Below are 15735 nucleotides of genomic sequence, written 5' to 3' on the forward strand. Positions count from 1 at the left end.
ATTCACTAGTCTTACAAGCTTATAATTTATCCTTCATGCAAGAACCTTAGATGGAAAGTTAGCTACAAACAAAAGGATTGTTGTTGTTGCAGTTGTCCAAGAATAACACTGGCCTAATATTAGGAAAATGACACTTGGGAGGCAAGGTGACACAAGTATATTCCTAATTTCAGGCCACACGATAGCCTACCATGACAGTAACTAATCAGCAGTACCTGCCCAAATAACAATTTAAAAAAAAAAAAGCTATGTAAAAAAAAATCTTTATAAGACACAGTCTGAAAAAAAATTTGGCATTTAAAGGATATTGTCCACCATCACGATTATATGTGTGGTACTCCACAGCACCGCAACCCCCTTTCATGTGACCCTGAGATCCTATCTGAGCTAGGAGGGACTCTGTACTCAGCAAAGGTACTCATCATTGGAACATTCCTATTTCAAGCATCACAGAGGCTATTTGAAATTATTCTTTGCAATGCTGGGGATGCTATGTAGATCTTCATTTCTGCCTCAAGCAATTTTCAGCGTAAGATCTGAATTTATCATGAAACATATAATTGCAAGATTGTTTATTGATGAGTTTGCATATATCTGGTGTAAGTAGATACAATCTCAAAGTACTGAAAGAGCCATTGTACATAGAGACTTTCAGAATTTAAAAATTCCAGTCACTAGTTTGGTATTTGAGAATAATGTAAAAAAATTTGACCAAAGAATTTAAAATAATATGACAATATCAATGAAAGTTTGATGCAGGGTCTAAAAGGAAGATGTACTAGCCTTCCCCACTAACTCTAACTATGAAGATTAATAGCTATACTCGAATAACTGAATTATTATTATGCAGTAAAAATTTACTACTTCTGTCATAGACACGCAGCACCCAGAATATAGTTGCAGTAATCAAAGGATTTTGTTGTGACTAGAACAGTAGCTCCTTCTTCTGTAGCTGGTAATGGAAATGAAGTTTCACAGCCAGTCTGAGGTTTTACCAAGCCACAGTCACTACAAGTGCATTCCTCCACTGAATACATTAATGTTTCACTTTGAAGTGAGTGTCTAATTCCATCTGTCTGCACACTGCTTTCTGTATTAGCCTTCAGAACATCATTCAGCTCCACAGAAGAGCCTGTAATTATACAAAAGTTAATTTAGTACATACATCATGCTATACCAGACATACAGTTATTAAGGATCCAAGTTTCTTTATGTTCCACCTGTATTCCTAGCCTTAGTGAAAGTTTTAAGATGCACTGAAAGTTGTAAGACACAGTTATAAACAATAATCTTTTGTTCTATGACAATGTCCCCCCTATATTTCAGGATAAGCATTCAAGTTATCAAATACATATTTTCTAATCAATTTTTTTTAATCAATTTAAATTTAAATTTAATTTTTTTAATCAATTTATTGGCTGAACATTCCACAAATACCAGTGTAAATTATTTTTACATTTTACAAAATTTTTCCACCTTCCCAAAATATACCACATACACTTCTCACAGGCCAGAAAATTAAGTAACATTATTTAATTTCTTCTAAGATGGAATGCCAATATTAAATGTGTATCCTCTACCTTTCTATTCAATAGGAGGAGAATGAAGCCATTAAAACAATCATTTGCTATTTAAGGTTCCTAAGTGATTTCTCAAACACCAGCAATTAAGCCAGGTATACATAAGTAACCAAATACAGTCGTGACATGATCTAGAACTAACAAACAGATTGCTCCTTTTACAAGTCACCATCTGGATATTTTACTCCCTAATAACTTTAATAACTTCATTAAGACTATCTGAGAAATAAGAAACAATCCACAGACAGTTATCAGAATCTGGAATATGTTATATGTAATGTGTTTACGTTATAAGAGTAGCTAGAAAGTAGAACAACTTAATTTTTTGATAAAGAATCATATTTATTCACCTGTGTTTTTCAGTTTTTCTTTTAGTTGCTTTAGGCGCTTCCACTTAAACAAGACCATTAATGTGAATAAAGTGAGCATTAAAATTACTCCAAAGCCCAAACAAATCCAAAGAACTCCACCTGAATCAGTACCTTATGAAATAAAGAGATGCATTAAATTCATCGTAAGCAATAACCAATGAACAGTAAACACGTGCCCAATACATAAAACTTCTATATCAAAGGAGCAACAGCTATTTCTTTTAAGTGACAGCATAAGTAAAGCTAGAGAGCTTTAACAGTTTACTCTTAACACACTCAAACATACTCATACAGTACTGAAATATGTATATATTGATATCCTGTACATTTCTTTAATACTGTTGAGCCTAAATATTATTCTGATAAACATCTTCCAGGTTTTAGATTATCTTTTTTAAGTTTTTATGTATATGAATCTATGTAAAATACAACATGAAAATGCCCAGCATAGCTACAAAGCACTGCAGAAAAACTACTTACTCTTATCACAGTAGTTTTCACATGAAGGTGGTGGCGTACCAGAACATCGAAGATGACAAGGCTTACAAGAGAGCACCAGATTATCAAAGTATTCATTGTTAGGGCAGTGTGCCATCAGGGTCAGTAATTACGGAACTGAAAAGCCACAGAAATGGTAAAAGAGTGAGGACCATCTACAAAGGGCTTTTCAAGTCTCCGTTTTAGCAGTTCTAAGAACTGTTAGCAGCAACAGACTTTGATCACAGCTCTACTACACAGCATCATGTCAAAAGGGTTAAACTCTGAGGCCCCCAAGAAATTAATATTCCTTTTTGGCAAATCACAATTGTAGAAAAAACAGAACAGCTGCACCAAGATAATTTTCAATGTAAATTCTGTCTGAAACAGAAAATGGTTATTTATAGAAGACATTTCTTGAGCAGGTGCTAAACATTACAAGCTGTAGAAAAGCAAGAGGATCTCCAAACAGAACCTCACAATAATTTTTCTTGGTTTTAGAATTTTGTGGTTTTTTTCAAGGTGATAGGCTGCAGTAAGTGTTTTCCTGTAATTTGCAGACTATGAGATGTTTATGTTTTGTTTTTCTGTCCCTGTCCAAAGGGAATGAGATGAAAAAATAGAGGCAGAAGGCACAGCAGTAACAAGATATGAACAATCCAGTTTCTAGGTGTGCCACTGAGTCATTCTGCAACTTCAGACAACTTCCTTTGTACTTGTTTCTCTGTATGTACAATAATATTTAGAATACACAGATGATGAGAGAATTACTTTTTGTAAATGGTTTTCTAACTAAGATACTCTAAAAGTAAAAGTTCAACAACAACATTGTATTGTACCAAATACATCTAAGACCTTCAACTAGAATGGATAGACAAAATACGGAGGTTCAGTTACTGGCATGTTGCTCCTGAATTCCAAAGTAGCCTCATTTATCTAGTCTATTAGGTTTTGGGTGACTTGTTTTGCTTGGTTCACTTTTGGGTTTTTAACTGGCTGTTTTTTTGGGGGGGTTCTTTGCTTTGTTTTTTCTTTTTTGCTTATAACCATGCTTATATGAGTAATGAGTAAAGAAGACCTAATGAACGTTTGATATTTTTTATCTAAAATATTACCTGTTTATTTATTTTTAAATGTAATGCAGAACCTATGCTGTTCTAAAACTGTGGTACCCAGCACGGTGAAATAGGTGAGCCATAGATTTCATTCTTGTGGCAGAGCATACACGATACCTCCCTCCCAGCCAGGTGATGGGGGACACTAAGCATCTGTAGATTTATCTGTATACATGCAGGGAGTGTAACATTTCTGAAAATAATATTTGGTCTCCTCCCATGAATTAAGAGCCTTGACAGTAGACCTCTACAATTAAGATAATTTACACATCCTACTTCTGCATGGACGTTTTGTCTAATAGAATTTCTTTTAAGCACAAAGTTAGTCATCTAGCAGGCTGCAATAACTGCTTCAATCCAGTATCACTACTGAAGATTGATTAGAATTACAGGCTTATTTATAGTTAAGTTTCTCCTTGATATGATTAAGTTAATTGCTTTTTTGACTACAGAAAGGGAAGAGAAAAATACTGTATAAGGAATCATAATTTCATACCACATTACTATGTTTGAGACATTTTCCCAGGAAATTCACCATGTGGGAATGCAAAAACTGTTCTTAGTGAAATAGTCTAATAAAGCAATCGGTATTCTAGTATCTAGCAGATTTAATAGGTTGTTGTAGCTTCCTCACTTTTTTTCCTATAGGCCAGGTGCACAGCTGTAGGCTATTACAGGCTTTTCTGTCTATTCAAGATTAATAGTAACTATACATGAATTGACAAAATCTGATTTAGGTGTGCTGAAAGAAAACATTGATACAGACTGTGAATGATGCAGAAAACGTCACTGTGAAGTCAGTGCTGGTGCTAGAGTCGTAAACTGTTTCTGATTTAATTCTTGCTTCATACATTCACACTCTAGGGGAGGAAGCCTAAGTTAGCACTAGAGTATCATTCCTAGTTATGATGGAGCACCACTTGGTAGCTTATCTGTAGAGTGACTGAAGTTTTTGCTTTGAAGGTGCTGCTTAACCTTTTTAGTCATGGAGAAGACAATCACATGGTCAACCATGCTCTGAAGAAGGCAGATGTTCATGAAGGTATCTTCATGGTATCCCAAAGTGTGATGAATGAATTTCAGGATAGACTGTAATTTCAGGAAAGCTGGTTCCCATACTTTAATCTATCAATATAATCCCATTGGCTTCAGTGAAGTGCTCTCTAATTTTATAGAATATTTTCCAACAACTTCCCATTGTTGTTGTATTTTTATATTCATGTATACAACTTGTACTGAGACCTTATTATTTTAGAGAGGAATCAGCTGCCTAATTCTATTGTTTTCTGCAGCTGGCTGCCACACAATACTATATCTGTAGGATTATATCCTACAGTCTTTACTATAGTAAAATTCCTCATGAAATCTACAGCTCTCAAATTACAAAAAATGCTAATTATATCACAGCTGCTGAAAGTTTTTAACATTATTTTAGTGGACTACGGAAATCACATGTGCACCACAACAGATGAATGAACCAGTTCTTTAATCAGTTTCATGCTTTTTTTTTTCCCTCAGGTGTACTAGGGGTATGGGGGGATTCTCTCTGTTTTGGCTGTTTTCTACAGTTTTCTTGCCTCATTTTTAAGTACAGCAATAACATTGGCTTTTTTGTTGTTGTCGTCTTGACCTTTGACTAAATTATATAAGTACATTAATTTCAAATATTACTTTGACTAAATTGTGTAATTACGTTAATTTCAAATACTAGCTTTCTTCAACAAAGTAGTTTTGCTAAATATGTAGGTTCACAGCATTTTCATATTGATTTGAAGTTTCTCAAAGAAGAGAAAGATGTTCAGATTGACAGTGGGGAGTATTTTGCTGAGAGATGACAAAATGCTGTTGTTAAATAGCGTGTAAAAATCCCAAGTAGGCAACACAAATAGTACTGTTATGTTTGAACAATGATAATTGATAAACTCCTTAACAATACAGCGTTGTTAGCATGGAGAAAGGATCCTTGAAACTTGCTTGCTAGTGCTGGGTACTGCTAAACAGAACACCTTTACGTGCCATTTGTCTTCTTCAGAATCTTTTTGAATGGAAGAGTGATTCTACAGAGAAGTAGAATTTTCCCCCGTATGCATCCCCATTAGAGGACAATAAACGTACCAGAAAGACCATTCCAAATGTCATTATTTCCATGGTTAAAAAACAAACAAACAAAAAAAAAAACAGGATTTCCATTATCTGTTGACCAGTTTATTCTCCTTCATTACTGTATCACTGTATTTCTTTATAGTAATTTCTCTTTTCACTCTCTCCTGTCTCGAAAGAACAGCAGCATTTCTTCTTTTTGCTTCCTTTGTAGCATAAAAAGCTCACCTAATCCATTTTCATATAATACTTCATTACATCTGTATTTCACTTTTCTTTGAATCTGTCTGAATGCATGTCATGAACATGGATAATCAGAATTGCATGAAATATTCAGTATTTGAGTCTTGCATGGTGGCACCCAGACACTGCAATTTCTTACAGAAATCTCTCTTGGTATACATAAGACTGCATTTTCCTTTTTTCTATAATCATGTCACGTTCGTGCCCCAAAAGTTATATGTTGATCATTCACTGCACCTCATGTACATCTTCTCTCATTTCCAATTTTAACTAATGAGTTCTCAACTTGTGATGCAAGTTTCCATTCCTTAAGTGAAAAACATCGCATTCTAAGCCAATAACTTTCATCCTGTTTCTGTTCAATCCTAAAGGACATATACTCCTTTTAATATAGTATCTGCAGTTCTCGTGTTGATAACGCTTTCAAAATTAGTTCACAAAGTTCATGAACCTCTTCCTACTTCTTGTGCTATCATTAATCAAAATATTAAATTAGTCCCTACATCAATCCTTGAAGAGCTCCTGTAGTTTCCTCCTGCACAGAAATGGTACTTTGCTGAATGGTTGCTGTATGTCTTAATTGGTTATTTCATCAGTGCCAACAAACCCAGTGCACTAATAACCTAAACTCTCCCCACCTGTGGGAGAAGAGAAATGGAAAACACAAGGCTCAAATCACATATATCACGAGGTGAGGATTCTTTCCAAGATAAAATCTTGTGTAGTTGATAGTCTGTCTCCAATAGCAGTCTTCTGGTTCACAGAATCTATTAAAATAAGCTTTCTTTCCTAGTATTAGACTTAACAACTACTTAATTTTTGCTATTCAATTCTTTCCTCTCTTTCCCTACTCCATAAGAAGTAGGTAGGTCTGCTTTTACTTACTGTCAATGGCTTTTTTTTTTTTGCATAGATGACGTAAAATACCTCTCCCTCCAAAACTGACATTGCTGACCTTCTACTTGAATACACCTACTGTATGAAACACAGAACTGTTAATATTGTGAGTCTTAAAATAATTTGTCACTCGAATGTGATGAGCTATATTCTAAATCAGGCTATTTTGGCACAAAGCCGATTTATGTCTAATTAGTCAGACAGGTCTACAGGTCATCAGAGACATGGTAGATTATATACAGCTAAACCGATTAAATGTCTTGGTGTTAGTGAAAGGGATAGTCCTGCTCTGCACCCTACAGTATTCTGAAGCATAGGTAAGGAGAATTTTATCTTTCACTATTTAATTTGAAAAAAAAAAAAAGAAAGAAAGAAAAAAGAAAAAACACCTATGAGTTTCAACACTGAAATAATAAAATGAAAATTCTGGACAGAATACCCAAAAAAATAATACTATTTTGTCAGTAATAAAACAAAGACTGAAATTCATCTCTCAAATCATTGGCTCAAGGTCTACGTACCACACAACTTCAACAACTAAGCTTTGTTTTGACACTGCTTTGGGATTTCTCTTTTCATGCTTCTGCCAGCTTCTTTGCCTGGCTGTACTTCAGAAATTCTGTTGGCATAATTACATAGCATTTAACAAGCAAAGGAGGGTTTTCTGCTAGGGCTATTCCATTCCCTTCACAAACAACATTAGCTAAGGCTTACAGCAGAATTCTTCTGGCTGTAGAGTTGCTTCTACAACGGTCATTTTGTGCTGATACAGCTCTTCTGGGTAGCATATGTAATTCCACCCCCTTCCCCCCCCTACTAAGGCAACTAACCAACAAAAAAACACTTTCAAGTTGTTTAGTATAGGCAGTACAGGCTTGGTCCTCTCCCAGTTCTCTAAAGCTATTTACCAAGAAAGTCCAAAGAAAAGAGTCCTTTATAAATGGCCTCATCACAACAATCCTAAAAATCTCTGAGATGAATGCACATACAAAAAAAAAAACCACCAGTTTTTCTTCCCAAAAGTTTCTGCACTTCAAGGAACAGCAGTCTTACAGAGAGTTATCTCCTTAAAAAGCATTAAAATCATCTGAAACAATTATTTTCAGAAATCCATACTCTGCTAATTGTACATGTTATGGCTGGGAGGAGATAAACTGTTCTAGGAATAGGGTACACACTGTTAATAAACAAAAGAAAGGGGTTGTTAAAGGATCCGTTGTGCTCATCAACTTTTACATGCAGCAACGAACAATGCTCTTTTTAGGCACAATATTGTTTAATTTTGTTCAGACACAGTGCAAAATGTGGATTTTGCCTGTTTGGTTCAGCACATTTTAATTAGACCACTGCTTTGAAAAGAGTGATGTTGCTGTTGCTACATCTGGTATTTCCAAAAAAGATTAAAAACAAAAACCAGCAACTCAAAGAAGAAATGTTCCTTAAAAGCAGTAATTAAAATAGCTATAGTATAAACATTGTCAACTAAATGTCAGAAAACTTCTGCATCCTTTACTATGCTCTAAGCTTCCTTAGCTAGAAGCTAAGCTACAGAAAAGAAGAACTACATAGAAAAGAAAAGCAGTGTTAATAGGCTTTCCCTCTGGGGAAGGAAGATGATCTTTTCATTTGTCTGATATTCCACATGTGCCAACATAGTTACGTAACTACTAAGGACAATGCATAAAACAATAAATGTGCAAGGAAGTTTGGATTAAGCTAATACTTCTTAAAATGCCAGTGACATTTTTATGATGGTGCAATAGTTTCCACAGAACATAGTTTTTCCTTTGTTTCTTAATGTAAGCACTTACATTTTGTATTGCAAAAATAATCTCCCACATACTACTATTTTAGTGACTTTGCAGATGGGAAAAAATAAATAAATAAAATTATTCAGCGATATAATCCCAACAGGATTAACAGAGTTAAAAGAAAAATACATGTGCATGAACACTCATGAATGACATGAAGAGCTTAGCAGACACTACAGTCTGACAAGATTGTTTCTTCTGATAGGTTTAGCCAAACTTTCTAGCCATTCAGTCTCTGCGGACAAGTTTAGGTAACAACAATTACTTTATTTCAAACTCCCTTGTAGGGCCTCACATTGCCAATATGTGCTCTCCCCAGAAACAGGAGGAAAATTCTAATTGGTTTAGTTATCCCTATTCCAGAATAATTCCCTATGCAAATGACATTTTCTGGCATAAAAATACTGGCATATAATAATGATTCCAGAGTAATTAGTTCTATCTAGAAACAAGCTCACTATTACATTCTCAGGATTTCATAACAAAATAACTACTTCCTGCAACAACGTGATAAAGAGCTATAGAAGAGCATTAAAAATCAAATTATGTTCTCTCTTCTTAGCAATAATGCCATTTTGCTTTAGTCACTGCTGAAACTAAAATCTTACAGGATCGCTAATGGACAAAATGTTCCCTCCACTGAAATTTTGGAGAATTAACGGGGGGGAAGCATATGAAAATCCCACATGGAACTTATTTTCTATTCCCACTTCCCAGGATACAGCACATAAAATTTCTGTATGAAACATGAGCGCAATAAAACTCTTACCACGTGTATAATGCAGGAGATCTGGCCTAGAAATGTTATGGAACCCAACAGCAGGCATGGTAACTCTGAGCTTCTGCATGTCAGGTAGCCGATACCATAAAAAAAGGTGTGATTACACAGCATTCTGTGGACCCTGCATTAACAACCTATATGGATATTTTCAGAGCCAAGATCAACATTTTCATTATCTCACAAAAACATTCTTTGCTAACACAGTCTGGCAAAACTGTATCAGGTACAGCTGAACTCCGTTTGATAGTAGGGACTTGCCTTGTGCATCTATCTATGTTAGACTGTAAGCCCCACTTTAAATGCTAACTGCTTTTTCTGCATTTTTTTAAATCTTTGCATCAAGCTAAAAGCCTGACTATTCGATGGTAACCAGAATTGTAAATTTTCTCCATTATTTAACTCCATTTTAGAAAAACACTAGCTTATAACCAGTGGAAGAAAATCTTCTGAGGACCTGGAACTTAAAAGTTGCCATTGCTGCTCCGTCGAGTCAGCATCCCAGCCTCTGAGATTCTCAAACTTGTCTCAGGTGAGCCAAAATACACTCTGTTTCAATTTGTCACTTCCACAGAATTTATACATACTGTGCTCATAATGTTTACTCACCACATCCGACAAACTTATGGGTGAAAGCAGAATTACTGTGATGAAGCAGAAGGTTAATTTCCTAATCACAATGTTGCTAACAAAGTAACAAGATGAAAGCATAGGAACAGTTGAACACAGATCTGGGTTGTATTTAACAGGATTTATTTCCAGCTGCTTCAGTATCTTAACTGAAATGACACCTCCTCCCACTGATCCTACACCTGGCTCTAAAACCACACAGTCTGCCTTTCTTCAAAACAGATTCCCCCATCACTTAAATTCCTAACTCAGTCACTGTATACATCATTAAAGTGATCTCATTCTTCCCTTCCTTGGATGTGTTCTTTGCTCAGCACATTCCTTCCACGTTAAGTAATCCTTTTGCTATTTACAACATTTTCAATTGTCATAAGGTTTATAAACACCCCGATCTTTGTTTATTTTGATCTTTGATTGCAAAACAAAAAAACATACATAAACAACAGTTTCGATAGCAAAATTACTTAACTGAACCATCTCACCCTACTGTTTATCTGTTTGGAGGATTGTGGCATCAAAACCACAAAAGAAATTCTGCCTAAGGAGTAAACTGCCATGACTGTACATGCAAAGGGAGGCACCTTGAATGAGGAACTAGCTAGCATCCATCTTAAAGATTTTTCAAATCCAAACAACAGGCTAGCTAAGCTATAGATCGCTCAGCTGAGAACTCTATTTAAAGTCACCTGAAAGAAAAAAAAAAAGGGGGGGGGGGGAGAGATGGCTCTTGTTAAAAGAAGACCTTTCAGTCTTTATTTCTAGAGATGTACAAGCAAAAGAATGAAATGTTGTGTCCACATATAAAAGTGAGAAACACGTGACCATCTTGGAAGATAATGAGCTGAGCATCTGGAGCGTTTGAGAGATGAGAACATGGAAACAAAGAAGTATAGTGTGGTACTTTGGTATACAGATCTATGTAATTCTTTTGCTTTCTAAAGTACAAACAATTGATTGTATACCCCTTATAAAGCCTGCAATACGTGCTTTTACTGCTCTGAAAGAAAAACTTTAACTCTAGATTAGAGGCCTTGGAAAGAGGAGTCAAGGTCAGAAGCACTCTTCACCAACCCACAATGAAAATGTAAAAGTTAAGTTGCTGAATTCCTTTGAGGATACCCATTTGTTAGCTTGGAGTAATTCTACAACTGGACTGTGGAAGACAGCTTATGCTTTCCCACATTAGGAAAGCCAAAGAAGAATTTTATTTATATCTCTTCCAGTCAGAGAGCTTAAAATAAAGACTGAATGTAAAACACAAATACAGCAATCATGTGACTGTCCAGCAGAGGGAGAGTAATAGCCTCTGAAACAGCATTTGTTAAATTGCAGGGTTAGAGCAAACAAATCGGTGAAAAGACATTTCCAGGTCAAGATATCTCAGTCTGGATTATACATGGTCTCGTGCAAATATAAAAGCCTCTTTGTCATTCACTTACACTTCTGAGAACACGCGCAGAACTTAGGGTAGACTCAGCTCTTGAAAAAGCCATCATGCCGAAACATAATGTGGTGGCGGTGGTGTCTCTACTTCTCAGCTACGTCTCCAGAGACTACCTGGAAAGAGAAATTGTCAGAGTTTAGAAGTATTGTTTTAGTTTCCTGGCACCTAACCAAACTTAAACTAGTTCATTATTTTCAGTTCTGTGTCAGGCCTGGTGAATACTATGAAAGTTAGTCCAAAAAATATATATATATATATGTATATATAATGCAGTTTTCCCTCGAGAGAGGTATGTCACTTGAATTTCAGTACATCCTTAATCTGTATCTGTCACAAAAACTGTCTGGACTCATCTAACCCCACCTGTTTCTTTTATGTAATGTTAAATTCAATGTATAGAATGCCTTTTGGGATTGTTCCTTCACATGTGCTTCACATGAAGAGCTGTGCTTCTGTAATGGCAGTGTCATAGCTGAGCACTGTTTCCTATGTTATTCTTCTAATGTTAGTAATTTATCTTGCATCTTTTGTCTTTTCTTCCTCACAGGTAAATAACTTGTTCTTTTGGCTTTGTTCTTAAAGACTCAATCTGACTTCAAAGCAATTCTAAATATCAGGCTACTCATTTAAGTGCATAACTAATGTACATATTTGAATACCTTTTAAGTTTCGGAGCATGGCGTCACAGTGCGTCAGCTGAATTTCAGCTTGCTGCTACACCAGAAAGGGAGGTCTTACTCCTTTCCTGCTCCTCCCAATCTCAGCCAAATACTTTCTTTCCCCATGTTGCAACAGCTCAGGAATTGATCTGATCTCAAGGCAAACTGAGTCAATTTCCTGATAATCCTGCACCCTAAAACTACTCTCCCCCCTTAGTTACTTTATGGAGTTCAATGGGCTTAGATATTGGTGATGAGCTGTTGACTGTTTGGAGCTGTGAACTTGTGTGAAGCTGTCTAGGGAAAAATATTTTTCTTTTCACCTTCAGTTCACATAACTGAAACACTGATATGTATAGGTATGTCTGCTAGGGTGCAAAGTGTTTGTAAGAACCTTGGATGAAAGGTTCTACTGGAGTACAGAATACTAGTCCTAATTTTATATGAACGAGGACTTCCATTTCACTGCTATAGGATTGACCTATCACAGGCTAGAAACGAGTGGTAAACTTGTGGAAAGTACCCAAGACAGTTTAATATATGAATAGCTATCACTAAAAAAAGGAAGTATTGTTCCCCACTCTTACTTTATACCAGCTCTGGCATTTGCAACATCTTAAGAGTTGATTCATTTCAGTAGCCCAGGAGGAAAAAGAAAGTAGATCATTCTTTAGGTAGATTAATGGGATGAACTCATTCTGCGAAGTGTCTGACAAGACCTAGAAGGCAGTGCAGGGATGGGTAGAACTGCGACTGGGGGGGGGGTGCAGTTTCTCTGCCCTCCAGTCCCAGCTTGTTCACCCTGACATGACCCAATCACTTATTTTCTAAGCAGTGCTTTGATAATGCAAATCAGCCATGATTTGATGATGAATAGGTGGTGATGAATATAGGTGGTTCTCACTGAGAAAAGCTTTTTGGTATTTATTAAAAGCAGAGAGAGTGTATTTATTCTAAACATTGTGATGCAAAGAGATCTAAACCCAGAAAGATTTCATAATGCTTTAAAACCTCAACAGAACACCACTATTTACATTCCAGTCGATATTTTGCCAATAAAATTATCGTGATTCCACTTAGGTTTTGTTTTGAGTACCAGCTGTTCCCAAGTGGAAAAACAAACTACTAGCCCTGTTAAAAACTTCGTGTTTACATAATTCCTGTGTGTGACACAGCCTGCAAAACAGGTTTGTACACTCTGAAGGACATTTGGCATCTTCCGAAATTCTGTGGGCTAATTGCTTATATCCTAGCAAGTACCTGGGAAATAAGTATTTGTCAAGAAAGGAGGGAATCTTGGATACCACACATAATTATTTTCCCCTGAAATCAGCGGTCATACATACTTCCATACCTCTGACCAAAATGCAATTGTGCCCCAAAACAAAAAAAGCTAAGAAGGGAGAAGAAGGAGTAGCACAACTTTGGGAGCTGTCAGATCAAAGCTCTATTTCAAAAATATTTAGGAAGTCTTTCTAAGGAATGCCAAAGTGCTTGTAAGAATTGCTGCCTACATGTTCTGTGTGCTGGTAATCCTAAAATAAGCTTTAATTGCTCTGAAAATGTAGTACCTGCCTCCAGTTAAGCCTTTCCTGACTTGCAGGCTTTGTCAAGGCTCAAATTAAAAAAAAAAAAAAAAAAAAAAGCTTGCAATGCAGCATTGTAGTCACTATAAACCTGAGCTATTAAATGCTTCTAACGACAGGAAAAGTGTACAATAGCAAGCTACTCTGTCAGCAGAATTCACGAAGCTTGGTTTCCACTGGATTTTTATCTATTATTCAACAGTGGTAACTCCCGAGCTCCTTTTTTGTTCCAAATGTTATCACTAGGGAAGAGGATTTTACTTCTGTCTGATCCTCAGTGAAATTACCAATGTAAATCTTGTTGCTTTATCCAGCTGTTTCTTTCCACAAAAACTGAAAGAATTTAATTAACTTTTATCTCTTGTGAAATTTGCTGAAGCTGGACAATGCTTTCAAAAGTTAGTAACAGACTTACAGATAGGGAGAAAAAAAAATGCAAAAGCCTTGTTTCCATACTAAATGAAATGTAGCAGATACCTACTGGTCAACAAATGTCACCTAACAAGCAAAGGTTAATATTTAGAAAAAAGAATTTCAAAAGTAGAGAATCCTATCTCAAGGTGTTCATTAGGATTCTAGCTGCTCTTACTCCTATAGCCTTCTCACCCGTGTTACTGTTGTAGTATTTAGAATCTTCCTAATTACGTTCAACTTTGAATAATAGAAGCCCTGACAATGTGTGCCTGAAAACTGGAAAGGAGCTAGAATAACCAGACCGGGGAATAACCAGACAATAGCTTTTACAAGGTCTTTAAAACTCATTTTTTAGGTCCTGGTGATGCTAAGGCAATGGCGATTGAAGGAAAGACCTTCACCAACCAGGTGTATAGTCTATAATCACAATTTTTTTTTCTTTCAAAGTTAATTATCTGTGGTGTTGGTGGGGAGTTTTTCTTTTTAGCTTTTATAAGTGCTGCCCTTCACACTGGAGTTGTCCCTGGATATGATCAGTTAGAAGTACATTTCTGCATTAACACATACATTACCTACAAATAGAATTTTTTGCTTGTCAAGGGCTTACATGTTGCTCCTCATGTGCAGCCAGAAACTGTCCAGTTCTTCAGTCAGCATAAAGTCATGTAAATGCCACATCAGGAGAGCTTCTGCAGTTCTGCAGCCCAAACTGCAGTGGATTTTGCACTGAATGGGGATCTTTATATTCTAGTTTTAAGGCCGTCTACTTCCAAAACAACTCTGTGACTTGCCCTAAAGCATCCAAACATAAATAACGCTGTGAGTGACTCAGTCCTCGCCCGCGAGCACTCCAGCAGCCTCCCTTTTCCCAGGTGCTAGCTCTGAACACCTATATTTAACCTTCCAAGCCAGAACACAGCCACTGCCATGTCCGGCCTACCAACCAAATTATTTCCTATTATTCCTTCCCTTCTCCTTCGAAGATACGTAACTTATAGGTTGTGTGTTTTTTTCTTGTTTCGTTTCTGAATAGAAGTTCTCATAGCCTTACCAGTCGAGGGTCTCAGTACTTGGCAAGATCATGGGGAACCTAACTTAATGCGACTTTTTTCATGATAGCCAATAACTGAGTCGGTGTGCTGTGGAAATGTCAAACTCCTAACCTTTAAGACGTCCTGTCGGCCCACGGCCACCTTTGCACAACGTTCACAGGCACCTCGCATGGGAGCAAACATGGTTAGGAACCTTAACGTGAGGGTACACGGAGGTAACAGCGGCGCAGTTTCCACGCTGTCACCCCCAAGCTCGGCTTTCAGGAGGCGGGTAGGGGCAGCTTTCCACAGGTAACGGCCGGCACGCCTTCACCTGGCCCCCGGGCCGGGTGTGTGGGGGAAATCCAGTCAGGCACACATGCCCCGCGCTAGGCCGCAGCCCGGCGGGGACACGCTCCTTACCCCGGCGGGGCCGCGCCCGTCCCGCCCGGCTGCCGCCCGGGCCCCTCACGGGGCACGAAGGACCGCGGAGCCGTCACCTGCCGCCGCTGCTCCTTTGCGAACTGCATTTCCCAGAGCCCCGCGGGGCGGCCCACAAGCGTCTTCTGAGGGAGCGCTGGCGCGGGGCCTGCTGGGAC

The 15735-nt window shown here is 37.3% G+C and overlaps 1 protein-coding gene across 2 annotated transcripts; it reads right to left on the reverse strand.

Annotated features, from left to right (window-relative positions):
- Positions 1 to 211: 211 nt before the first annotated feature.
- TNFRSF17 (TNF receptor superfamily member 17) lies at positions 212 to 15597 on the reverse strand. Of its 2 annotated transcripts, none has more exons than XM_040574973.1 (5): positions 15269 to 15597; positions 11442 to 11559; positions 2432 to 2566; positions 1931 to 2062; positions 212 to 1132 (listed from the first exon to the last, which is right to left on the reverse strand). In XM_040574973.1, exons 3-5 carry the CDS (start codon positions 2544 to 2546, stop codon positions 870 to 872), a joined length of 510 nt encoding a protein of 169 aa, XP_040430907.1. In that variant the 5' UTR covers positions 2547 to 2566; positions 11442 to 11559; positions 15269 to 15597; the 3' UTR covers positions 212 to 869. The 2 variants fall into 2 exon arrangements, with proteins under 2 accessions (XP_040430907.1, XP_040430908.1); XM_040574974.1 differs by lacking the exons at positions 11442 to 11559; positions 15269 to 15597 and adding exons at positions 9364 to 9496; positions 9830 to 10072.
- Positions 15598 to 15735: the final 138 nt, after the last annotated feature.

This window comes from Cygnus olor, chromosome 15 (genome assembly GCF_009769625.2).
Source record: "Cygnus olor isolate bCygOlo1 chromosome 15, bCygOlo1.pri.v2, whole genome shotgun sequence".
Taxonomy (NCBI): Eukaryota; Metazoa; Chordata; class Aves; order Anseriformes; family Anatidae; genus Cygnus; species Cygnus olor.